Consider the following 26,505-nt stretch of genomic DNA (forward strand, 5'->3'; position numbering starts at 1 on the left):
CATTTTTGAATTGCTTTTCTATGTCTGCTCTTATCTATTTTCTGTCCCTGTTTTAATTTTTTTTCCTCCTCTGCCTTGTACCCCTTAGCTTTTAAAATTTTTCTGTCTCCTTTTATTAAGCTGGCTATTCCTGTTTTTTAATTTTTTCTTGTTTGTCACATACCCTGTTGCTTTTTAATTTTTCTTTGTCTTTTTTGTTTGTTTATTTTCCTCTTCTCTTAGCTCATCCTGATGTTTTAGAGCACACTGCTGTGTCTGGAGTGTACTTTGTACCCCCTCTGGGTTTGTCAGGACATCTCCGGAGGTCACCCCTTCTCCTCAGAGCAGTCTCTGTGTCCTCTCATCCTTCTTATTTGTCTCCACTGGGTCAGCAGCTCCCTCACACATCTGAAGTCTGGTCAGGTCCCTTCCCGAGTACCTTTGTGTCCTTGATCTGTGCTCATGGCCATCCCTTCAACCTGCAGCAGGCTCTGGTTCGTTCTTGGACCTTTGGATCTTTCTTTGGACCTTTTGGTGATTCTTGTTGTTCTGGTGCCCTGTTTGAATTGGAGGTGTCCTATCCCAGTTACCAACAGTACAATTCACCAGCTGGGCAGGGTGATGGTTTTACACAGGGTAATATTTATTTGTCAGCCAATGGGAGAAATCAGTCTTTAAATCACACACAGCACTGGCACTGCCTTTGTCCCCAGACAGGATTACAGTCAATAATCAATTGAGCTCTTTGTTCAATGGAATAATTTCCACAGTGGATGCCAGTTCCCAAGTACCCAACCCTAGTTATATGTGCTTAAAGTGAGATGAATCAACCATAGAATACAGACATGTAAGGACACAGTTCATTTACGAGGATGTTTATAAATATATTGGTCTGGTCTGCATGACCAAACCACTCAAACAAAGCTCTGACACAGTTTTTTATTTTTTAAAAGCTAAGAGTTTGTACACTGGAATAGCATGTGGGAGTTCAGGCTCCCCCTCTAGCTTTCCGTAGTTAATTCCATGGTGCTGCTCCCACCGAGGAAGCTCACAGTCCTCCAGCTGGTTGCATCAGGTAACAACTTTCTGCTGAGAAAGGCTGTTAGTATTTTCTCTACTTGCCATACCAATAAAACAAGGGAAAATAAAGTCATCAGCATTACCCAAGACAGGGCATTTGCCAGTTTACCTTGAGCAATCTTTAAGTATTACATATTGCAGTTACATTTACCACTGCCACACACCACGTTGGAGTCCATAATACTTATGCTATAAAAACAAGCAACGGCTCTTTGATCCTATTCCTGTCACAGTCAATTGACTCCCACTGACTTGCTGGGAAGTTCAGTACCAGGAGGCACAGGAAGCCAGTGGATGTAGTGAGAGAACATGCAGCGCTGAGGGCAATGTCTTCGAGACAGTGAGGATCCTCTGTTCCATTAACAATGATTGTTACAAGTGCAACATTAAGGAGAAATACTTGATGACTGAATGTTCAGAACAGAAATGGAGCATCCATCAGCACTTGAGTCAAATGATAGTGTGAGAAAGAAATGAAATGGAGAAATCAAGGCACAAGTATTGTTCACTTTTGATTCTGAAGCAGTGTCATTGCTGAGAGAGCTCCCACCTGCTAATGAAGAACCCTCTTATACCAAGATTTGGACTGGAAGGAAAAATTGAATACTTAACTCTGATCAGGGTGTCAGGAGTAGACAATTGGTATTACAAAAAGTGATGGCAATCTTTTTTTTTTGCCTGTCTAATGCATACTGCCCAAGCACTTCTCAGGAGAGAGTAGAGAGACCATCCATCAGCATCACATAATTTGAACCAGAATGCATTTCATGCCTGTATTTAAACCACTTGGGACATGATACTAAAACCACCTCTGCTGTAAAAGTAAACATGCTCGGGCTTGTGGATGGGATGGGATGGGACAGGACGGGAGACACTTAGGCCAAGTTCACACAGGGAATCTCAGCTGGGCCTGATTCGAACACTACTGTCTGAGACATTTGCCAACAAGAGTAATCTGAACTGTTTTGCTAGTATTGATAAGTTAGAGTAAACTGTGAATGTCATGTGCTTGTAAAATGCTTTTAACATGGGCCCTGAAGCTGTAAACAAATATGAGGAAGAGAATGATAGAGATTTGTGTTCCAAATCCAGCTGATAGTCCAGGCTCTAGCAGGTGTGACACCAGCAAATGACTTCTGACAGAAGTAGATGGCTTTCTGTACAGGTCCTGGGATCCCCAAGAAAAGCAAAGTTCCTGGATCAGATCTGCTCTCAGTTAAGCCAGGTGCAATGAAGACAGTGAATCATTTTGTTACCCACGAGTCTCAGTTCTCAGAGAGAAGCAGCTCCATCCCCTCCCCTTCACCAAAGCACAAACAGCCCCTCTGACCATGCACGGCCCCAGAGTCATTGACTGCAAGTTGCTGCTTTTAACTTGATTAAATGCTTATTGTGCAGATCAAACAGATGATGTGCATCAGCAATGAAGGCAGCCCAGCAACCCGGGTTGGAGTTCATTGAAATAGTTAGAACTAGATACTCTCAACAGTCTGATCATTGGCTGTTATTAGGTATTTCTGTCTCCTGGTTTCTTTCGTATGATGCACAAGGCAGGTGTTTAAGTTAAGGTTTGTGTAATCGATTCCAAATGCATACTATTTGATTTAATTAGATAAAACCCCTAAATTACACTAAAGCTAATCCATACCTATCACTCAGATACTGGATTAGCATGTCACTAATTCTGCCATGCTTGCTCTTGTGATGGAGCTGCACTAAGAGATTTCACCGAAGCCTTTTATCTCAGTGTGAATCAGGGGGCACTTAACAAACCTGAGTACCTGCATGAGCTGGTGAGGCTCTTCTGACAGAGCTTCTCTGATGAGCAGAGTGGTGCAGACAGTCTGAACAAAAGCTGTAACAAGAGAACTGTGACCTGACCGAATCCTTTAGGAACTGGATGGCAATGGAAAGTGATGGTCCCTCTCCAAGGGAACTTTACAGCCTTAAGGTGAGTTGAAAAGGAGCTCATTGTAATTTGAATGTTAATTCTTTTTGCTTAAGTGGGGCATCGATAAATTGCTAAGAAATACTTTACAAGAAATCTTATGTACAGGTGTTAAAACAGAGGTTTTTGAAACTCAGAAAAAAAAAAAAAAGAAGGGGCTTTAGCAGTACAAGTAATTACTTATATTTAATTTGGACATGGTGAGTTGTTGGACTAAAGTGTTCTAAGTACTGTCTTTCAACAGCTCAATATTAACTGATTTTTTATGTTGCCACTATATCATGGATGAAGAATAAGTTTGGCTGTTCTTTTATGGCCACACTGGAAAGTGGTTTTTAAAATGTTTTAGTTTTAAGAAAAGTTGTTTTCAGTATTGTACCTTTAGGCTTCTTTGCACTGTGTTACAAAAGAAACTATTTTCAAACACAGAAACTGTGTTTCTGTGGACAGAAATGACCACATCTGCTCAAGTATGCCCTTTTGCTAGTGCAAAAATGTGGGGAAAAATATTGCTGAAATTAAAATGCAAACCTAATTTTCTACTCAAAGGGAAATCTAACTAAGTAGCTAGACCAAAATTTACTCTGAATTCGTAGTGTGTTTTTTTGATAATGGAGATTCTAAAAGGTCTGTTGTAAGGACCGGTGATGATGGTAAGAGAGAAAGCAATGATCTTTACTGGTGGTTTGGAGAATGCAATGCTTTTAGGAGAAATGTTAAATATGTATTTAATCTTGAACAACATCATTCTGAGTGGAACTTGCAGTACATCAACGGGTCCTGTTTTAGAGTTCATTAAAAAAAAAAATTCCAGCTCTAGCCTTTTCCCTTGTTAAAATACAATTTCTGGGCTGAACTGGTACTAAACCAAAGCAAACTGCATGAGGGGGCTAAAAGGATGGTGGTGGAGTCTTAGGATAACTTCAAGGGCCTTCCTTACAGTGTGAACTGCCTGTCAACTGCAGATTAACCAGGGTACTGATGTAGTGTTGGAAAACAAAAATGCCAGAAAACAGTGTGTGAAAGGCCGCTGAAGTTAGGAATACCACAACATTCAGGGTTTGCTTGGGGGAAGCCAGGTGTTTAGGAAGGACATCCCCATCAGTGGCTGAAATGGAAACATTTTAATTGGAGTTAAGGTAGCATGCCAGTAACTTGGAAACTGTGGATTAAAAAGGAAGATGTTAATACTGTTTATGATTTATTATTATTGATCTTTAGGACTCTTGGAAGTGGTTTATCAGCATTAATACTATCATAAAGTAGCTGTTAAGAGTATGCCTACAGGAGGATAATCCCGGTTGTGCTGAACTAAATGGCAAAGACTTCCTCTAAACTTGGTGGTAACATGACCAAGACCTGCAGAAAGAGGCCATCTGCAACAAAATACAGAATTTTGGAAACTGCAGTTAGATTATTTTATATATCCACATGGGGATTATTTAACTTCAGAGATCCCTTAGATGCATCTGTTTGCAGGTTTGAAAGGGCAATATTTTCATATTCCTCATGTGATGCTGAGCATCTGCAGTGGTGAACTAACACTACCAAATCCTTCTGAAAGTTCCTGTTCAGAAACCCGTAAAAGATGGGATTGATACATGTTGAGATCATGGCCACAAGGTGGCAGATTGTAAATGCCAGGTTATGATTACAGCTCATAAGTGCCTCATAGTTCCAGTCAAAAACCACATTGAATGTATTGAGAGGCAACCAGCAAGCTGCAAAGGTCACAACAATTGATACCAGCATCATATTAATCCTTTTGTTTTCACTCAGCCTGTTCTCATTCTCTCTCATCCTGTCTATTTTACCACGTCTCCTTCGAAGACACACAAATATCCTGAGATAGCAGATAAAAATAAACCCCAGTGGGAAGCAGTACTGGAAAACCAGCAGGCTAGTGGTGAAAATCAGTCTCTCTGTATGAGATGGCCATGCTTCGATGCAAGCAACCTTGTTCTTGTAGAAATCACTATGGAAAGACAGATGTTTGAAGGGTTCATCTGTTATTTGGTGGAACACTAAAAATGGAGTGGATATGATGAGGGAAAGTCCCCAGATGAAAAGAATTCCCCAATAAGCATGTGAAATATTAGGCTTCCAGCCACATGGGTTCACAATTAACTGATATCTCTCAATAGCAATGAGTACAAGTGAGAAAATGGAGACTGTGACAGATAGACTTTGTATGAAAGAGCCTATTTTACACATTGCTTCCCCAAATATCCAGTGGTCCATTAAGGTATATGCAACTGTGACAGGAATGCACATGATACAGATTAAGACATCTGATAAAGAGAGGTTGGCGATCAAAATGTTGGTAACATTTTGAGCTTCTTTCCGTCTCTTTATTATAACAATTAAGCAAAGATTTCCAACAAGCCCCACTAATGTAACCAGTGTGTAAGCTGTAATAAGCAAGAATTCTGCAAGGAAGGAAAGTTGGCATGTATCAAAGTCCAAGAACTGAGAAAGGCTAATGTTAGAGATAGTTTGATTAGCCAGGATCTCACTGGGGTGCTGAACAGCTTTATCCATCTTGAAGCATCTTCCAACCTATGGACAAAACTTTGTATTATTTAGAATATACTTTGCGTGGAGATTTTCAAAGCAGTGGGTACTGTGGGTCTGTCATTGTAGTCGGTGTCCTTAAAGTTTTGAGCAAATCTCACATGATTAATTACAGTACTGGAAAGCATGTGGTTATTAGTGGGTTTATGTATCTCTGTGGAAGGAGGTTGATGTCACCTTTCTGAGATTCTGCACTGACTGTGCTACAGGTCTATAAATCACAGCAAGAAATAGCTGTGATAGCAGCTCTGACTAAACTTGTATGGATGCTTTCATACAAATCCTCTTTTACCAGTTGTGGATAAAGTTTGCTTTCCAGAATAAAGTATTCTAAGATCTGCCTCTGCTGAAGATTTAACAAGGTTTAATGGATTCTGGTGAGGATAATCTGTTGCGTTTGTATTGCCAGCAAAGAAGAACTGGGTCCTGCCATCACTCTGCTAGCTTAGACATCACACTTACATTTTCTTTAGAACTACAAAACATTGTGAGTTAATACACTCAATCCTCCTGAATTAATCAAAATGATGTGTGCTTGAGCTCAAATGGCATTCAAAACCTCTATGATATCTTAAAGGGAGTTTCCTGTTCTGCTGATGAATTGAAGATAGTATGTCCTTTTTCCTAAACCTAACCTGAGAAAAATGTAAACAACACAAAGCTCACATAGTTATGCAAGCAATTATTCCTCTTTCAGCTCTAACTTAAGCAGGAGTCAAGCAAAAAAATCTGATATTAGCACAGTGCTGTGGTTTTAAAACTAATATCTTAATGGGTTTGAATTTATCACTGAGTGCAAAAGTCTATCTTAATTTAAAGGCTCACCAGCTTTCTTGCTAGAAAGTTTTTTTTTCCAACCTGGGAAAGGAAAAGTGAAGTACGAAAAGAATAACTTTTAAAATTTGAAAGTGGATAATGGATATATGCTCTACACATTTATCTTTCAAAACTCAACTTTAACTCACCTTTATTCCCCTGTGAAATTACTGGAAAACTAGCTGGAAGGAGATTGTTCTTCACCCCTAGTAGTGGTGATGAGAGCCTGTGGAGAAAGGAGAATGAAGAAGCGGTGGGAAGTTAAAGAGGATACACAAAAAGAAGAAGGGATAGGTAGATGTTTTATTACTAGAAATAATCTGCTTATGTGGAGATTTGTCAGCCTTTTCACAGGAATGATTGCCATTATTTATTCACTAAAGAGTAAAAAAATCTTTAGTTGCTTGTACAAAATTAAACACCAAATCCAGGGTTAAACTGGAATTATGATTCTGTAGTTGTTTTCCGACAGACACTCAAAGAATATTCCAGCCAGAGTTGTATCCTGGACTGCTTTATTCTGATACTTCTGTTTGGCATAAGTTTGGGTGCTTCAAACTAGGATTCTAAAAAACTCCAAAAAATACCATGCTTGCCTTTGGAGCATCTATTACCACTCTCATTCTGATTAAAATATCCTTTTCAATCAGCATACTTGTGTTGGAGTGAGAAGAGGCTGTAGATATATGTGCCTCTATGTGACCCTGATGTCCCAAAAATGACTTAAATTGTGGTCAGGGCTAACATTAAACCCTGTAGTCTCCCTGAAGAATGTACCTGGTTTGGTTACAGCTATATTGCGCCAATGACATGGAAAACTCTACAATCCTGCTGCGAAAGCTATGGAAGTCTGGTGGCTCTGATAGATTTTGCAGTCCCTTGCAGGTGTCCCTACTTCAGTAGGGCAAGACCAAGAGCTGGGTACTTCACTGTGTGCCTACCAGCCTCCAAAAACTCTTCTGTTCCTGAGTCCAGGAGAAAGGCCGTGGACTGTGACTCAGACACAGTCACATCTTGCAGAATTCGGTGATGTGGCTGGACAACAGCACCTTCAGGACCCCTATTTCCTGGAATGCATTGGAACCCACATTTCCCTGGAGCAGCACTAATTGCCTGGCTGGATTTGTCACACGGAAGGATGCATGTGCTGGAAGGACAAGAGGCAGTAAATGGTAAATTTACCACCAACAGTGGCAGTTGTTGCCCCGGTGAGATTTACTGCCACTTCAGAAGTGTGAGGATCTAAAGTCTGGCTGCTTTGCCCCAAGGGTGATCTTTCTCTTTGCCGTGCCTGTGGTGTTCACCTGGCTGGCACAGATCTGATACCTTCAAAGACAAACTCTGCTCTTCCCTGCTTTTTATGTGAACAGGAGAAGCTGTAGAGACTCAAAAGGCCATGAGGCTGAGCCAAGTTTGTAATATTTTATGCACTATTTACTAAGCTTGCTTATTTCTCCATGGATGCACAACACAGTTTGATAGCAAATTCTGAATGTCCTCTCCCAAGAATTCAGGGTGGTAGGGCTTCTTTGGCATTTTCTGTTTGGGAAAAGTCCCTGTACTGACCTAATCAGTTTGCTCGCTACATCAGTTTTAGGCACATGCTCCATCTACACTGTCCTTTTGTCAGGAAAATGTGTCATTTCTTTTCACTCGTTGGTTTGTGCTGGGAGTTAAAGAGTGCATGCCATGCTGCAAGGCAATTTAAACATTTCCTTGGCAATAAAACAATTACAGCTGTCTTGGTAAACATATGGAGTATTCACAGCATTAAAAAAAATAAGTTACTCTAGTATTTACTACAGCATGCTGAACTGTATTGTAATACCTACTGGCATTTTTTAATCTAATAAATAAATGTTACTGGAATCAGCATCCTTGAACCGCATCTACAGCTGATATCAGAATTGAAGTGTTTTATAAAAAGAACTAATTACTTCAACCCCCAATCCATGCATTTTGGAAAAGATTCTCTACCATAGTAAGAGTTTAACACTAAGTTATTATAAACCCCTTAGCCTAGTTGTTTCATTCCTCTGTCTGCAGAAATATTACTGAAACATTCATAAGCAAAAGAAAGGTCTAAAATAAAATTAGTTTTAGAAAGGCTTTTTTTCCCTAAGTATTTTCTTACCTATGCTAAAGATGAACAGTCACATCCTTTCAAGGTGACCAGTAAACGTTTCAATTACAAACATTGTTTATTCCTAAGTATTGCACAGATAAAATGTGGAGGAAAATTTACATTCAGTTTTAAATATAGGTTGTAGAGAATAAAACAATGCTTTAAAAGATATTTCAGTAACTTTTATCACAGTTTTATGGATTTTCTGACTTCTTACCTGATGAAAAATTCAAGTAATATCCACACTGCCTTTAACAATTTTCCTTTTCTCTCAGAGCCAGCAAACACATCTTCTTTCTGTATAAAAGAATCGAGAGCAAAGTCATCTCTCCTAAAGCGATACCTAAACTCTCCTTTCTTCTCTGTCTGAAAGAAACCACAGATCCCCAATTTCCAACAGTATTGAATCTGCCAGGCTGTAGGAAGGCAGCTGAGGAATAAAACAAGCTCTGGAATCCAAGAAGAGACGAACAGCAGTGAGCAGGGAGGAGGAAGGACCAGTAGTCATGGGGATGGATTTTCCTCCACTGTGCTGCTTCCCTCCACCCTGTCAAACACCTTATCATGCAATTTCTTTTTCAATTATTTAATCTGTTCTGTAGTTCAAATGTTTTCCCTCTGCAGGATTTCATACATAAACATCTGTGGATGGCACATTCCTTTCTTAACTGATATGGCAATACAATAAGCTGCTTGGAAAGAGCGTGCACATCCTATTAAGTGTATCATTTGCTTTATTGCAATTGAGATAATTGGATTTTCATTATAAATTGATATTTTAGCATATACTCCACAGATAAAAAATATTCCTGGAAAGGAAAGCATGGCACACTGTACTAACACATAGTAAAAAGGGGCTTAATTTTTATTACTGTTTTTTCAGTAAGAGTCCATACATTCTGTAGTCGCATGTTTATAAAAATAAGCATTCGGCTTATTCACGAAATATTTGGAATGAACGTTTATGGAATGGGAAAGGAAGAGCTTTTCTTAGCATCTGCAATCTGGTAAGTTGCTGCATAAACTCTTGTATTTTCACCTGGGTCCATTTAACTTCCAGTAGCCCAATCTGGCTTTTTTGAGAGAGTGATTTTTGGAAAGCAGGAGGATTTTTGGGATGAGCAATGCTGATGCTGTATTGAAGTGCAATTCAGAACTAATTATCTAAAAATATTGTTGGTTGTCATTTTACAGTGTTTGTATAAAATAGGTGTAGGGTGGAGGGAGCCTCTGTGATCAGCCAGACGAACCTCCTGCTTTTCATATATTTGTGTTTATTCACCATGTGTTTGTCCAGACTGTTTTTTAACCATCTGTGGTAATCTTAGATTAGGTATTCAAGTGCCTAATTGACTGCTAGGAAGACTGCCTTAACACCTCCCCCTAAAACTTCCTTCTCTTTAGTTTAACCCAGTGCTTTTTATTCTAGGTGTGATCTAGGAATTCTGATATTTTAACCAAAAATGCTATGATCAAGCAATGTGAATATATTTTTCTAAAGCATTTCTAGAACTTGTGGGTTTGATTGTCAAAATTACTATAAAAACGAAGTTTTGCTAAAGTACTTTAGAAATTCTGTTTCTGGTTGTGCTGTAACCCCAGGAAGTTAATCAGGACCTGAACATGCAATGTGATAGATAAGCATCAGAACAAGCCATAAAAATGCATTATCTATTTATGAAGCAAGTAAGTCAATAAAATTAAAAGATGTTCTGATTCTATTTACAAATTTCAAAGGTCACGTTGCTTATTTACACACGCCTTTGTTTCTAATATAATTCTGTATGCAGTCCTTCATTTGTGGAAAAACAAGAGTATTTAACATGTAATCCATTGGTTTTACAGTTGTATCAACCTGCTGCCTCGCGTGGATTCAATTGTGTTGTAACCTGTTGTGAATTAGATCACATCCAGCATCAGAGGCTTGTGGGTGTAGCTGCTCGTGGTGTGTTTAATTCTGATGTCAAAGGTCTGTATGCTAAGTGGGACCCGTGGCTCTGGAGGACGGATCACAGTGTAATGTTTTCAGCCAGATGCTGGAGTGTCTGTTTGCAGAAAAGGTTAATGGGTAGCAGAATTGTATTTACTTGTTATCAATGGTCTTGTTATTTCTGAATTTCTCAGTATTAAGTGATGGGTGCAGTGCCATAATAGGCAGGTTTTTAAACTTTGTAACAACTTGTGTAGCATTGGCAACAACCTGTTGGTGAAAAATAACATGTAAGTCCTTTGAGTTCACCTTTTGCTTTGGCATTTACATGATTCCTTGGCTAGCAGGAATCTTTGCTGATGGTTTATCACTCTAAACTTTTGCTTTTGCTTAGTTTTTTCTCCCATGTAACTGTGCAGCAGTCCTTGTTTCTGCCCATTGCAGCCCCCTTCTTCAGAAAGCAAGATTTAGTAGAGATGTACAGGTACAATTTCTCAGCTTCCCAGGTGAAGGAATTCTTTAACAGCAGATTGGCCAAGAGGTGGTTCAGAGACCTGTAACATCTCTGAAGGGTCACGGAATCACAGATGGGTTTGGGTTGGAAGGGACCTTAATGATCATCCAGTTTCAATGGGCAGGGACACCTTCTACTAGATCAGGCTGTTCCAAGATACATCCAACATGGCCTTGGACACTTCCAGGGATGGGGCAACCACAGCTTCTCTGAGTAATTTGTTCCAATGACTCACCACCCTCACAGTCAAGAATTTCTTCCCAAATCCCACCTGACCCTGCCCTCTGTCACTACAAAACCATTCCCTCTTGTCCTGTCATTCCAGGCCCTTGTCCAAAATCCCTCTCCAGCTCTCTTGGAGCCCCTTTAGGCACTGGAAGGGTTCTGAGGTCTCCCTGGAGCCTTACTTGTCAGGCTGAACACTCCCAGCTCCCTCAGCCTGTCTCGAGAGCAGAGCTGCTCCAGCCCTTGGAGTGCCCTGATGGCCTCCTCTGGACTCACTCCAACAGATCCACAGCCTTCTTACATGGGAGCTCCAGAGCTGGATGCAGCATTGCAGGTGGGGTCTCACAGGAGTGGAGGAGAGAGGAAGAACCACCTCCATCATCCTGCTGGTCACACTGCTCTGGATGCAGCCCAGGACAAAGTTGGATTTCTGGGCTCCAAATGCACGTTGCCAGCTCGTGCTGAGCTTCTTGTCAACCAACATCCACAAATCTCTCTCCTGGATTATTGCTTCCTGGTAAGTACTGTTCTTAACAGCACTTCAAAGAGGCACAGAAAAATAAACAAGAATAATTGGAAATCTCATATGTTAGTGTTGGATGTGCTGGTTAATGCCATGAAAGTAAGATAATACGCTGTGATGGAGGAAAACCACACTCCCCTCGTATTTTCCTGTTCTGTGGAGAGATTAACACCCTAGTAAGGGATTTTCAGTAAATAGCTTATAATGTGACCAAACTAGCAACAGCTAAGTGTGAACTGTGACTTTTTCTCCATGGATGTACATGTGTAAGTTGGAGCACTGCTTCATGACTCAGAGTTTTTTCCCTAATTGGAAATGATTGTCACAAAAATAATTCATGTTCACTACCTGGAGTTTAGGTTTCACTCCATTATACTGCATAGCTCTAAAGGACAGCTTTGCAATATCCTTGATGCCTCATCATGATCTCAATTTTGATTCTCAATTAGCTCATGGCTAGAATGAAAAGTCAATTGTTTTAAAATCTGATTTAACTATAAATGAGTTACTTATAATAACATATTAACTTTTAAAATTATGTCATGCCATGAACTGTTGGCTAATTTCTGGACCTTATTCAGCTGGCATAGAGCTGAGATGGAGATGAATACACTCCCTGGCTGGAAGGTTAGCATCTTAATTTTTTGGGTCAGCCAAGTTACTTTTCTCACTGAAAATGAGATTAGATATGTGAGTAATTGTAATAGGAGTGTGACTGCATAAATTCATATTTTGTAATAGATTCCACTTTCCAAACCCTGATTCAATTCTTTGTAGCTTTCTAGAACTTCTCCAACTCCCTTTTACCAAAAGTCATCTCTGCCAAAAAATGAATTATTTCAATAGCTCACAGATTCCGGGAGAATATGACAATTTGTTTCTCTGGTTTGTTTTTTCCCATTCTAGAGTCTTTTTATAACAACACTGTGAGCACCGAACCCTGCTGTTCTCATGGCACGACATCTTTCAGTGTACTAATTGTTAATTAAGAAATACTTAAAAAATCAAAAGGTTTTTCCATTAATCTCAGTCTGTTTCAATTTTCCAGCATGTTTCAAACTGTAATAAGTGTTTTGATTTTCTGAATTAAAAATATGAATTCTAGATTGCTATTTTCTGTCTAGAAAGTCTCACTTCACACCACCTCATTTTAAAATTTCTTGAATAGCATGGATGCCTTACGGCTAATTTCAGGCAGGTATTTACTGAGCTTCACAGCACAACTCTTCCTGCTGTGTTCAAACAAAGCTTAACATCAGTCATGCAAAAGCACCACAAACCTACCCCACAGAGGTTCTGTGGAATGAGAAACAGTTGGAGCCTAGGAAGAGCTAAGAGGAAAAAAAATAAAAGCAAGTAAATTTTAATTTAACTGGAAAAAACATAATGAAAAATTTGCAGGTGAAAAAGATCAGAGTGTGGCTGAGATTGTTGCTGGCTCCAGGTCTTCTTTTGGCGAAATTTAGAATCCTGGTCTGTCTCAGACAAAGATACAGTGAAAGTTCTCCTGTCTCACATCTGTCACAGCATTGCTACATTCTTTGATCCTTCACAAGAATCTTGACTTTTGAGACTGTATTTTGCTGCCTCACTTTCATCCCATCACTTCAAATTATGGCCAGCTTTTATATAAAATTTTAGGAAAGAGAAGAAAGGAAATAATAAATTATTAAAGAAGAGTGAAAAGATGAAAGAGGAAAAGAGAAATTGAACTTCAGAGGGAAGAGGAGGGAGGGCAGGATTTAAGGGAAAATGGTAACTTAAGTCCAAAGAAAAGGATGCAAATTCAATTCTCTGATGACTTTCCATTTCACCCTTCACAAAGCTGTGTTTCTTTCTTCAGCAAACTCCCCTTAAAAAGGGCTCCAGGAAGATTTTGTTTAGTAGATAAACTTTGATACTACTTACTGAAGAAATAGTACCTGTGGGTTATTCTGTTACCTTTTTTTCTGTAGGTTATGTTATTTTGCATTAAGCAAATACAAGAGTGGGGTAGTGTTTTATTCCCCATCTGAATTTACAGAAGGTAGAGATTTTTATCCTGAGGAGTGTCATGTTCAGACTTCAGGCAAAAGACTATCTGGTTGCCTCTCAGTACTTTTAAATCTTTTTCAACAAAAAACCCTCTCCTGATCAGTACTAATTCATGAAAGTCTCCAAAGTAAGATCACAGGTTTGATGTTTTTATGCAGATTAAAGTGCAAACAGCAGAACAGAGTGAAAGAGAAACTTTTGCCAAAAAGGCAAGAGCTCTCCCAAAGACAGCTGTACATCTTTTAGAAGTTTTCACAACTGTAACTAAAGCAAGGTGCCAGGCTGGAAATGCTCGTGGTGCTGCTGCATTTTTAGACAAAACGCCTCCCTATGAACCGCACAATTACGCTCTGCCTGAGGTGTTGATTTGGGTAGGAGTGAGGTGTCCAGAAGTCTAATAATATCTCATTGAAATTATGAGAATAAAAATCTTTGCCTCTGTGTGTGTGTATCTCAGAGTGATGTGGGAAATTATGGTTGAATCCTCTGTATTCCCACCTATGCCTTCTGGGTGAAATGTGTGTGTGGCTAAGATGATGTTATTACAGTCTTCAATGTGAATGCAGAACTAGTTCAGCAAACAGTCCACATGAAGGAATCCTGTAGCTTCAAAATGCTTTCTACCTGCTGAAAAGTCAAACTAGACCTAAGTCTAGAGCACTGCACTATACTAAAAAAAAATACTTAAACTCATTAAAAATTCAAGTGATACACTTAAATTCCTTAAAAAAAAGAATCAATACCTGCTGACTATGGAAGCCAGACATGTAACTAGATTAAAGAGGTTGAAACTAGTTAAAAAGATATGACTTTGTGTTTATATGAGGGTTTAGATAAAATATTTATAACTTATGAACTACTTTTGACTTCATAATGTTTTTCTATTGCCCTTCATGCTCTTTTCCAAAACTTCATTATTCCTTTTCCATCTTGGCAGTTTGGACCCATTAAATAGCATGACAAAGTTGTTTCTTTAATGACAAAAATTGATATAAAGAATTCCTTAATAATTTATTTTGTACCAGTTTTACTAAGAATATATGATAACATAGGAAGTCATGTTGGAAAGGGACTGCTCAGATGTCTCTGGTTTGCAATCTCTTAAGCAGTAATGCCCTCCTGTGGACTCTAGGCAGTATGATTTCTTCTGAATAACTAGAGAGGTGTATGCATGAAAACGATTTGGCTTCCCTTCTTCCCAACACACTGATTAAACTGTCCCATGAAGACATTTAACACATGGCATCATTTGGCCAAAGTTTCTGGTTTGAGAAACACATTTCCTTTAGGTAATGATACAGGTGGAACTTTTATCTGAAAAAGCACCTAAATTTAGAAACTTCAGCAGCTTATACAATGATTTTTTTTTTATTATTATTCTATAGGCTGCTGTCAGAATTGAAAAAATGTCGTGCTGCAAGTGCCTTGTCAGAAAGTGAGAGGCATGTATTTCTTTTGTGTGCTGCTTTCCTAAGAATTTTTAAACCCATAGGATGGTATTATGCATCTACTAGTTTACAGCAAAAAGCAGTTTAAGAATTCTGTGGGGAAGCTGCTGTAGGTGCTGGAGTGGTGTCTGGTTTACATCTCACACAGTGAGGCTCGTCTTTGGTTCTGCACTCACACTGTGGCAGCACCTGTGTCTCTCGCTGGCTCACATAGCTTGAGGGAAAAGGCACAGTTCAGGAGCACAGAAAGGCACCTACTTGCAGGAATGTGTGTAACAAGTGACTTGCTGCACCGATCAGGTGACTGGATGTGTGTTTTCAGAGGAGACATTTCCACCTGCAAGACTTGGTATGTGTGTGTTGAAGGCATTTTCCTTTCATTAATCAACCAGTCAAAAGCGTAAATGAAGAGGAAGCATTTGGGCTAACTTGAATTGAGTCAGTGGCTGATTTTTCCTACTGATTTACTCACATCTTAAAGACCCTCATCTCCTCCTCCTGATGCAAGCAGTGACTTTTTTTCTCTGATCTGTTCTTTGGCCTACTTGTTTGTCTTGTTTTCAGGGAGAGAAAGTGAGCTGTAAACAAGATTTGTTTTCTTTGTTGAGGCCATAATTAGCTCCTCTTAATTTTTTGTCCTTTTTGCTCTAACTACAGGTCTATAAAACTCCCATGGATTATTTTCTACCTGACACATATTAATTTATCTTGTGAAGGGCCATACAGGTCTTACAATAACTAGTAGGCAAAATATAGTTTTTTATTTCCTGTAATTATGTGGAGCTTGCAACAGCCTCTGGAAGATTTTTATTTAATAGAGTAGGATATATTTGTTTATTTTAAAACCGCAAATATTTCAGTGGATTATGGGCATATTCTCTTTTCTTAAACTAGATAAAATGATGGTGTCAGTTCATGCATTGAGATAAATGGATCTAAACGTGACAACTTTCCTTGTGATTTTCAAACACAGGCATTTAATAGGTTACTTTTACTATAGACTTGGATGTAAGATAAAAAAATCCAATTTGAGTAAAATCAGATTACTGCATTTGCAAGTATTAATGCTACTGGTTAGTGATAATCATAGCCTGTGAGACAAAAGCATGTTCAGCCTCTTTGGATCTCCTCTGGGGCTGTGGTTAACCAACCTTCCAGCACAGTCAGTGTTCCTCTTGTGTCTGTGTCTCCAAGGGAGCATTTTCAATTGATCTCTATCAGGGGGATGTTGCAGTTCTGCCTCCTCCCTCCAGCAAGCACCTGCAGGTTGTGCAAAAAATGAGGCAGCTGAAAACTAAGTCCTTTTTCATTATAAAACTGTCTCAGTTCTTTTAAGTGGATCGCTGTGTGTTTGTAGAAGCATCAAGGCTGGCACATGGAAAAAGGCAGGATTGCAAGGCTGGAGCGCTGCACCAGTTCAGGCAACTGTGGAACTACATCCTGACAGTGCCCGACGCAAAACTGCAGCCATTCTTAGCTCCTGCATAATTTTTAACATAAACCCCAGTGGCTGTAAGACCAAAAAAAAAATCGTGTTTCTAATGAAAAATTCGCTAAGTAATGCTGCAGTCTTCATGATGGCAATGTTTAATGTACTATAAAAGTAAGAGGAAAAAAAAGGAAAATTATCTCACTATGCCACAGGGTTTGCACACTCTTGAACAGCTCTAATTATTTCTCTGAGCAAATACCTCCTTTTCAGAGCTAGGGAGAGATTTAAGGGTGAGTAGGCTGTGATACAGTGGGAAAGAGGACTGAGAAGCAGGGGAGGAAACAGTAGCAGGAATAGTGAGTGGGAAAGAATCACAGAAAGTTGGAAAAGCCCTCCAAGATCATTGACTCCAACCCTTCCTTCGGCACTGCCAAGACCACCACTGAACCGTGACCCCAAGTGCCACATCTGCATGTCTTTTAAATCCCTCCAGAGATCTGACTCCACCACTGCCCTGGACAGCCTGTGCCAGGGCTGGACATTGTTTTCCGTGAAGAATTCTTCCTTGATATCCAATCTAAACCTTCCCTGGTACAACTTGAGGCTATTTCCTCTCATCCTGTCCCTTGTTCCCTGGGAGCAGAGCCCGACCCCCACCTGGCTGTCCCCTCCCGTCAGGGAGTTGTGGAGAGCGAGAAGGTCCCCCCTGAGACTCCTTTTCTCCAGGCTGAGCCACTCCTCACCAAACTTGTGCTCCAGACCCTGCCCCAGTTCCGCCGCCCTTCTCGGGACACGCTGCAGCCGCCCGGTGTCCTGTGAGCCCAGATCGGGCACTTGGGAGCGGGTTACCAAGGGGAAGGGGGACACAGAGAGAAGACCCATCTTCTGACAGGGAGCAGACAGGAACAGGGCACACCGGAGGGTTAAACCCCCTACGAGGGGAGTCAGCAGCGGGCTGGGGAAGGCGAGGGCTGGAGGTGGAGCCCGGCCGGGGCCGAGCCCAGCGGGTGCCGGCGCTCCGGGCGCAGGGAGCGCCTGTATCCAAAGGGGCGGTGCCAAGAGGCTGACCAGGCTCAGCTTCATGGTGCCAACCACGAGGACACGAGGCAACGGCAGAAAGAGATGCACAGAAAGTTTCACCTGAACATGAGGAAGAACTTCTTTACTGTGCAGTGACAAGCACTGGGACAGACTGCCCAGAGAGGATGTGGAGTCTCCCTCACTGGGGGTACCCAGAACCGTCTGGACGCGATCCTGTGCCCTGTGCTGGAGCGGGGAGGTTGGGCCAGAAGCCCGCTGGCCTGCCCCGCTCTGTGGCTCTGGGGAAGGCCCCGAGCCCCCTCACGCGGGAGCAGCGGCTCCGCCGTGGGGGGCGCGCGCGGGGGGCGCCCAACGGTCCCCGCGTTTCAAACGCTCCCGCGCGCCCCGCCCCCCGCGCGCTGCCCCCTCCCGCCGCGGGGCGGGGCCGCCGGGGAGGGAGCGCGCGCCCAGCCGGAGGCGGCGTCCCATTGGCTGCCGGCCGCGGGCCCGGCGTCTTAGCGCAGCATGCCCCGCCCCTCCGCCCGGCGCGCGCGGAACGCGTCCCGCGTCCCTATTCGCTGCCCGCCGCGTCCGTCATTGGCGGACGCCGGGACTGGAGCGGAGGTCGTGCCCTTAGATTGGTTGCTGAACACGTCCATCGCAGCCGAAGCCACGCCTCTTAAAGATGAGTGGCGGGCGGCGCCAGCGCACCTCTCTCATTGGCTGCGACGGCGCGGGGGGCGTGCTCGAGGGGCGGGGCTCCCGGCGGCCCCTTTGTGTGGGCACCAGTCGCCGGCCGCGCTCCCGAGAAGCCGCCGCCGCCATTTTGTGCGCGCCTGTGTTCGCCCCCACCCCCGCCCGCCTTTCCGGGGGAGCGGCGGCACCGGGGACGTCCCGACTGTGCTGCCGGTCAGGTGAGGCGGAGCGGAGGCGCCGGGCCGCGCCGAGGGAGCCACCGCCGGCGGCCGCCGCAGCCGTGAGGTCGCGTTGCTTGCAGGGGGAAGAAGCGGCAAGACGGAGCAGGGGGGGAAAAAACCTCCGGAGCTGCCCCCAAACAGGAGGAGGAGTCTCGGCGCCAGGCCCAGGCGCGGCACCGGCGGCAGCATGGAGAACTCGCAGTTGTGCAAGCTGTTCATCGGCGGGCTGAACGTGCAGACCACGGAGGCCGGGCTGCGGGAGCACTTCGCGGCCTACGGCACCCTCACCGACTGCGTGGTTGTGCTCAACCCGCAGACCAAGCGCTCCCGATGCTTCGGCTTCGTCACCTACTCGGCGGTGGAGGAGGCGGACGCCGCCATGGCCGCGTCCCCCCACGCGGTGGACGGGAACGCGGTGGAGCTGAAGCGGGCCGTGTCCCGGGAGGACTCGGCCAAGCCCGGCGCTCACGCGAAGGTGAAGAAGCTCTTCGTGGGCGGCCTCAAAGGGGACGTGGGCGAAGGGGACCTGGTGCAGCACTTCAGCCAGTTCGGCCCCGTGGAGAAGGCCGAGATCATCGCCGACAAACAGAGCGGGAAAAAGCGCGGCTTCGGTTTCGTCTACTTCCAGAACCACGACGCTGCCGATAAGGCGGCCGTGGTCAAGTTCCACCCGATCCAGGGCCACCGTGTGGAGGTCAAGAAGGCCGTGCCCAAGGAGGACATCCAGGCGGGCGGGGGAGGCGGCGGCTCTTCCAGACCCTCCCGGGGAGGCAGAGGAGGAGGAAGGGGTCGGGGCGGCGGCGGCTCCGGCAACCGGGATCACAACGGGCTTTCCAAAGGAGGCGGCGGCTACAACAGCTACGGCGGCTACGGCGGGGGAGGAGGCGGCGGGTACGGCTCCTATGGCAGCGGTTCCTACGGAGGCGGCGGCGGAGGGGGAGGCGGCGACTACGGCAACGGGTACGGCGGGTTCGGCAGCTACAGCCAGCACCAGTCCTCCTACGGCCCCATGAAGAGCGGCGGAGGAGGTGGAGGAGGGGGCGGCAACTGGGGGGGCCGCAGTAACAGTGGACCGTACAGAGGAGGCTATGGTGGGGGAGGCTACGGGGGCGGCTCTTTCTGAGCTGGAGCGCCCATACCCATTGAGGGGGGGGCGTGGAGAGCCCTCCCTTCGATACGGGGCAGTTTCTAAATGGTTTCTCCCCTCATTCGCCGAAGGGCAGCTCCTTTTAAATGCCTCCCTGCTGTGGGAGCGGCTCCTAAATGCCCCCTGAGGGTCGCCTCTGCTGCCTGTGCCACTTCTTTCTCTCTGAAGATGGACTGGGCCCCACATACACATATTTTGTGTTACAGTCATTGATGGACTCTATTTTTTTATTATTACTTGGACCTTGGTCGTTTTTATACTAGCAACGAAAAATGTCTTGTTTTGATTTGTTTTTTGAGGGGTGCGGGGTGGGAAGTGTCTTGCTGATCTGGAGTAAAAACCGGGGAGGGCTAGGGGGGAATTTCCTTTGTTGTAAGGACTCGATACCTGGATACTACGTTTTTTTCTACAAAAGCTACTCGGATCCCATGACTGACTTTTAACATTTCTGTAAAGGAGGAAAAAATGGTTTTTACGTTTTTTATTTTTTAAATAAATCATTGTGTTCATTGACCTTTACACGTCTAATTTTTTTTCCTAGGATCAATTCCGTACGGTTTTAAGGCTTTTCTAGGTTTGAAGCAAGTGTTCCTCTGCTTTAAAATCTGTGTACTTAGAGTAGTAAATACTTTGTTGCCAGTAAAGGTCTCAACTGACTTTTTTGCTAGTGGCTTTCAAACACTTGACAGAGAAATTTTTGAAGTACTAATCCCTGGATGTGGTCTGTTTTTTTAAATATTCATTCTCACTTTGGCAGTTTGTGTGCATCCACCATCTTGTACTAGGCAGTTTGACGTGCTGACATAGTTGGTCAGTTTTTTCTATACGACTTTTCCATCAACGTATGTACTGTGTAGTTTTGAAGAAATAGTTTGTGTTAAGCATGTGCTTCATTCATATAAAATGTTCAGAATTTCTTATTGCTTAGTTTTCAAGTCTTCGGTTTGTCTGTGTGTGATTCCTTCCAGGAAAGGGTCGACATTTACCCCTTCTATTAAAGGCATACTTGTTTTCCTAGCCCCGGGTTAACAGACTTCACTCTGAACTATTGTGCTTCCTTAAAGTTCCCTGAGAACTCTCACAGCTCCATCTACCGTCAGGATGGCAGCCCCGTGCTGTGGGCTTCCTTAAAACAGGAGTAAAACTGGCTTGCTAACAATTGTACCAGACTTTGGAAGGTTATTTTATGCCACTAGATGACTGGTGTAGAATGCAGTGACATCTGCATGTGAATAAAGATGGGGTCCCTGATTACTGATGGGGGAAAAAAAAGGAATGGGTTTGCAATACCTGCCTCTGCACGTAATTTAAAAAGTAATAATTGCAGTTGCCCATATTTCAGAAAGTGGTGATCTAAACTGTGGGCAAAGAGCTCTGAGAATGGAGCCAGCAAGTGTACCAGTAACATAGGTGCTAGTTGTAAAGCAAAAGATATCTGTGTAGTCTGCTTGATTAAAAAAATGTATATTTGTAGCCCTTTCACGCAATAGAATTAAAGTTTGTTGTTTATTAAAAAGCATAATGTTTTAGGGGAAAACTGCCTTCCTGCATAGAAATATAGAATAGCAACGTTTATGGATATCAAATAAAAGATTTGAATTCCTTATATGCTTGAGTGAGAGTATATATGCTGTGGGGCATGGATTTTAAAAGTACAAAGTTATTTTGACTTCAGGTTTCTAAGCTCTTAGGATGCTGGTGTTTCATGGGACTGCATCATAAAAGCTGCTTTTTGCTTTGTTCCAGATATGCAAGATATTAGACATAATTCCCACTGATTCCAGTGAAATGTGTAGGGCTTGGTGCTTCTGGGCTGAAGGATATTGCATGAAATTTCAATGTATAGTTACTATTTGGTATCAATCTAACCTGATGACGATTTAAATTGAAGTGAGCTTTGTTGCTATTAGAAGTGAAACTGCATCAACTTAATTACCTGTGTGAGCTTAAACAGGACAATGTTTTGGTATCATCAGGATTTAAACTAAGAGCTGAGTGTCCTCCTGATTGTGGTAATTTATGGCTCTTGCAGTGAGACTAATTCTCTTTGGCTTAGCTGAGCCAAATAACTTGCTGTTTGCAATTAAATTGTAATTTTTCTATCTCAAAAGCCTGTTAGTCACTGTTGTGCACCAGCATCATTCATACGTTGTTGTAAGTCAAGTTTCAGAGTTTGAGTTTGTAAAACACTGCAAGTGCCAGCTCTTGTTCATGCACAGCTTCAGGTGGTTTTATTTAAGCTCACTGGGCTTGAAGTCTTTTTCTGTACCTTTGCACTTTACAGCCATGTTGGACAGTCATCCTTGAACTTCATTTGAAGCACAGTTTTCCTGGTTTTAGCTGAAATGAGCTATGGAGTTCTAGGTCGTGTGTTAGTTTGGGTGTATGATTTAGTCCCTTGCAGTGGTAGTTGCCTTAACCTTATTAAGGGACAGCCTGGTTTGCAGAGAAATGGTTAAATTCACTTTTGTGATGTGTCTTGTCATTTGACTTGGGAAGCTAAAGGTTTATGCACCAGCTGTTGCTTTATGGTATTTTCATGTTATGTGCTGTGACAGGATATGTTGATACTAGAAATGAGTAGGTTTTTAAAAAAGTGACTTTGTGTGTGAAATCTGACTGTTTGGGAACTACTGTGCTGAAATGTGCTGTTACCTGTGTGCAGTAGTACTTCTGGGACTAATGTCTGCTAAGACAAAGAGCTGATCCCAGAAATTGCACGTGTATTGGGGAGTAGGCTGCCTAATGTCTCCCTCAAAAGATTGTCACCTGTTTAACAGTGTTCTCTGGTCACTTGAGTAGGTGGCACTTGCTCTCCTCTGACCTCTGGTCTCTGGGGAACAGCAGCTTGTGACCCTGCAGGTGACATTGGAGAGGATTGTGTAAGTGCTGGTTGGCTAAGGGGCAGCTATGCTAGGGTCTACCATGGAATATAGAAAAGTACAGATCTGTATTGGTGGAATAAAAGACACAGTGACTTAAAGACTCTATTGGAATATAAACCTGTTTCTAGTACAGTTCCTAGTAATAAGAGATTTGTTGATAAAGCTTTGCTTATGTGTTAATGATTTTCTGACCCCTGGGTGGATTTGTCTGCACAGAGGTGCATAGGAAGAACTGAGATGAAATAAGGTGTATAGCTGGCATGTAAATAAGTTTGTGACTTCACAGTTGTTTTAGGAAGGTCACGAAGATAGAAATAAAGTAACTACTTTGCTGTTCCTTAGTTTCTAGTTGAGTTCTGAAGTTCCTATGTCTGAAATTATCTCCATAATTTAATGGCCGCCTGTTCAGGACCAAATGCTGGATTGTGTTGGTGTCACCTGTGAGAAAGTAAGAGCAATTAGTTTGCTTTCAGCATTTAATAAAGTAAAAGTGTGGTAGTTTTCTTAAAAAAACAGATGTTCCTTTATTTTTGTAATCTGCATGACCAAAATGAAATTCCCAAAGCCAAAGTTTTCAAACTACCGTGTCACTGAACTCTGTGTGTTGTGACGTACATACAGTTTTTTAATAGTAATGGGTGTTCATGTCTACTCTAAAGTATAATTTGTTCTTGACTTGTAAATTTTATTTGGCTAATAAAACTAGCCTAACTTACACTTTCATAATACTGACTACTACCGCATTAAAAAGAAACATGCGAAACACGTGTATATGTAGTGCAATGATACTTTCATAAGTCTGTGGAAGTACCTGCCACGTGTTTGGTTTAACATGAGGTGCTGAAAAGGTGGTTTAGAACAGTGGTAACAGCTCAAACAGCTTCGATGGCTTTAAATCTCTGTGGGTTACTGATTGTGTGACACACTTGCAAAGTAAAAGCTGTGTCTTGCCCTGCAGGCTGCGGTAGTGTAACTGGGCAAGCTTTTGGGTTTGTGTTGTGTGTGGCAAGAGTTGCAGTGCAGCTGTAGTCCAGGCTCCAGTACTGGCCCTGGGAGTCCTAGTCCTGCTCCCAGGAGCTCAGCCCTGTGGGGAGGTGGGGTTGTGCACAGCTGGGCACTGACAGGAGGTGTGCCTGACCTCTACCAGGTACTTTGCACATACGGACTTAACGACGTGTGAAGCAGAAATAGTTAAAATGGCTAAAAACGTAAAGTTCTCAAATGCTTTATGGTGTCCTTCCCCCCCTCCCCTCCCCCGCCCCAATTTAGATCCCTGTAAAGCAAATTTTGCTTTCATTTAGCATTGAAAGATCTAATTGGACAGTACAGGTCAGAAAACTGGTTTATTATCCTGCCCTGCCAGCTGATACTACTATCCCAACATGGCATTCCCACTGCTGCCAAAAAGGGTCTGAGCGAGAGTGATGCTGAGGACCTCAACCTCCCCTTCAAATGTGAAAAGAGAGCAGCTTCCTTTTCCCATATAACTCAGAATGTTTATTCTAAAATAAAAAAAGTTTGTCTTAAATCATTATGTTGTTAATTAATCCCATCCTTTAGGACTAAAAATTATTATTAGGACCCCTCTGATGTCCACACAGTGAACAAAACCCTGGTGTGTTTTGTGAGAATGGAGTTTTGCTCCTACAGTCTGTGAGATGGTTAGGTTTCTGATAGAAGACACCTTATCAGAGCCTTTAGATTATGATTGTTTGACCTGTTGTAGCCACTATCGATTAGTGTTTATCATGTAATCAACAGTTTGTACCACATTTATGTGATTTACATTGTTGCAGATCTTTTACTTTCTGAGCTATTTGGAAGAAGGCATTTTCAGTGGTTTTTCAAACTGTCTATGGGTAATACTGTGGATTAATATGAGGTGATTGAAAGTCTAACACCCAATTTTCAGTCTTTCACACTAGCCAGAGGCGTAGTTTACCAAACAATGGGTTATTTAACGTGTTTTGCATAACTGGTTCTGTGATCTGGTGTATGTGTCCCTTAAAGATGAGTTTTCTGCTTGTTAGTTTTGTATTTCTTAAGAATAAAACAGTTGTATCCCTGCTTCACTTGAAAATGTATTTCACAATGCAAGCACACCACAAGGAGTTCTGAACCAGCCCGAACAAGCACTATTTGCTTTTGTTGATGGGCATTTTTTAGGTCTCCTGTTGAAGCTATTATTTCTGGTATGTGCATGCATATGCGCACACAGACGTTACCTCTACTTCCACTTACCTTTAATGAGTATTTATTTGTGCTGTAATGTAAGCATTACTATTGATGAGTGTCAGGTGTGTATTTCTTATTACAAGATGGAAGTCTTCCTGCTATGTATGTTGCCCTAGGAATTTTGCATTATTTACCTATATACTAGGACTTGTAAAGGGGCTGATGGAGTTGGGTGCTTTTCTCGCTGTTCACTTTGACAAATCCTAGTCTTTTTACCTTCTCTGCTCCCAGAACTCTCATAAATTTCTATTATATATAAATGGGCAGATATAGTCACTTTTGAACTGATACGTCTTGTTCATATGATTCTCAGAGTGTTTTAATCCTGTAAACCCTATATTCTCCTTAAAAACACCTCTCTGGGAAAATGGGTAGTGGGAACCCTGAAAGAACGACGACTGTAAAGCTGTAGTTCACTGCAGAAGAGAGACATTCTTCAGATTTTTCTGTTTCCTGTGGTTCTATCTACTGAATAGACTGAACAGTTAAAAAGATGGTACAGTTCAGGTCTAGGCTGTAGCAAAAGAAAAAAACCAGCCAGCATAAAAAATAAAATTCAAGTACTGTTGTCTGTCCATGGTTCAGCCTTTGCCAGTAAGAGTCCTAACCTAAAGCTGCAACAGCATTTTAAAGTATGCTCTGAGTGTGGTTAGTCTTGGTGTAACTTCCTTTTGCTAAAAGTCTTTTAGGGAAAGCTGCAATGTTGCCTGTTGCTGTTACAGTAAATGCTGGGCTTAGAGCACTGGCTATTCTCAGATTGTCAGCCATCCAAGGAACCAAAGCGCCTTAACTTGGAAACCTAGATGTCAAGCCCAGGCAGACTAATAATGCCATCTGTCTGAGGCATCTGGATATTAACCCTCTTAGCATGATGCTTATAGTTCTATTCCCAAATGCTTTCACAGATGGAAAATACACAGATTTGAAAGAATAGTTCTTCTTTTTTTTTTTTTAATTGGACTGTGTTGAGCTATGTACCATTTTGGTGCATATTATATTCATTAAACCAATATAAATACCTCTTTTTATGACTAATGCAGTGAGGAATCTATGCCAATTTAGAAAGGAATTACATTTCTGGCCAGAAATGTGTCAAGATGCACATTTGCTCACCACCATCAAAGTACCAATCACTGATTAACATTGCAGAAAAATTCCTTAGAAGCAAAACGAGCTGATGAATCTGAAAGTTCATCATTTCTTCAAATGCTACTTTGTACCATGGAATTGCCAACTGGTTTGTCTCACAGAAGCCCTGTTCTCCTGGGAATGCTGTCAGTCTGTAATCTAGTCAATATAAAATATTAATATCATCTCAGTCTCGTCTGTCATTTCTGTAATTTTTTTTGCTTTCTGTAGCTTTACAATGGACTTTCCCTCTTTTGTAAGAAAATTTGCTTTCCACAAAACCCTGGGGGGAAGGAAGCATGAGTGTAATCACTGCAGGCACTGATTGGGAAGAAGAAAGTTCAGGAGTACTGAACCTGTTTCCAGCACAGACTTGGATTAAAGCAGTGCTAGGTAAAATGCATGAGTAGTCTGGGACTGGAGGTTCATGTGCTTTTTACTTTTTCTCTGTGGATCAATAATATTGTTTTCTTTACTGCACACTAACCCAGCCCCAGTGGGAAGCCTCCCTCTCCCAACCACTCACCCTGGTGAAAAAATTGCAG

At 42.4% G+C, this 26,505-nt stretch overlaps 2 protein-coding genes across 2 annotated transcripts; one reads left to right on the top strand and one right to left on the bottom strand.

Moving 5' to 3' along the window:
* Window positions 1–598: 598 nt before the first annotated feature.
* LOC104689608 (neuropeptide Y receptor type 6-like) lies at window positions 599–17,229 on the bottom strand. Its single transcript, XM_019285997.3, has 4 exons — window positions 16,348–17,229; window positions 8,740–8,819; window positions 6,547–6,623; window positions 599–5,566 (listed from the first exon to the last, which is right to left on the bottom strand). The coding sequence occupies exon 4, from the start codon at window positions 5,546–5,548 to the stop codon at window positions 4,427–4,429; it is 1,122 nt and encodes a 373-aa protein (XP_019141542.1). The 5' UTR covers window positions 5,549–5,566; window positions 6,547–6,623; window positions 8,740–8,819; window positions 16,348–17,229; the 3' UTR covers window positions 599–4,426.
* A 1,197-nt stretch (window positions 17,230–18,426) lies between these two features.
* Window positions 18,427–24,664, top strand: HNRNPA0 (heterogeneous nuclear ribonucleoprotein A0). Its single transcript, XM_039559720.1, has one exon. It carries the CDS (start codon window positions 18,753–18,755, stop codon window positions 19,686–19,688), a length of 936 nt encoding a protein of 311 aa, XP_039415654.1. The 5' UTR covers window positions 18,427–18,752; the 3' UTR covers window positions 19,689–24,664.
* Window positions 24,665–26,505: the final 1,841 nt, after the last annotated feature.

The sequence above is a fragment of the Corvus cornix genome, chromosome 13 (genome assembly GCF_000738735.6).
Source record: "Corvus cornix cornix isolate S_Up_H32 chromosome 13, ASM73873v5, whole genome shotgun sequence".
Lineage (NCBI taxonomy): Eukaryota > Metazoa > Chordata > Aves > Passeriformes > Corvidae > Corvus > Corvus cornix.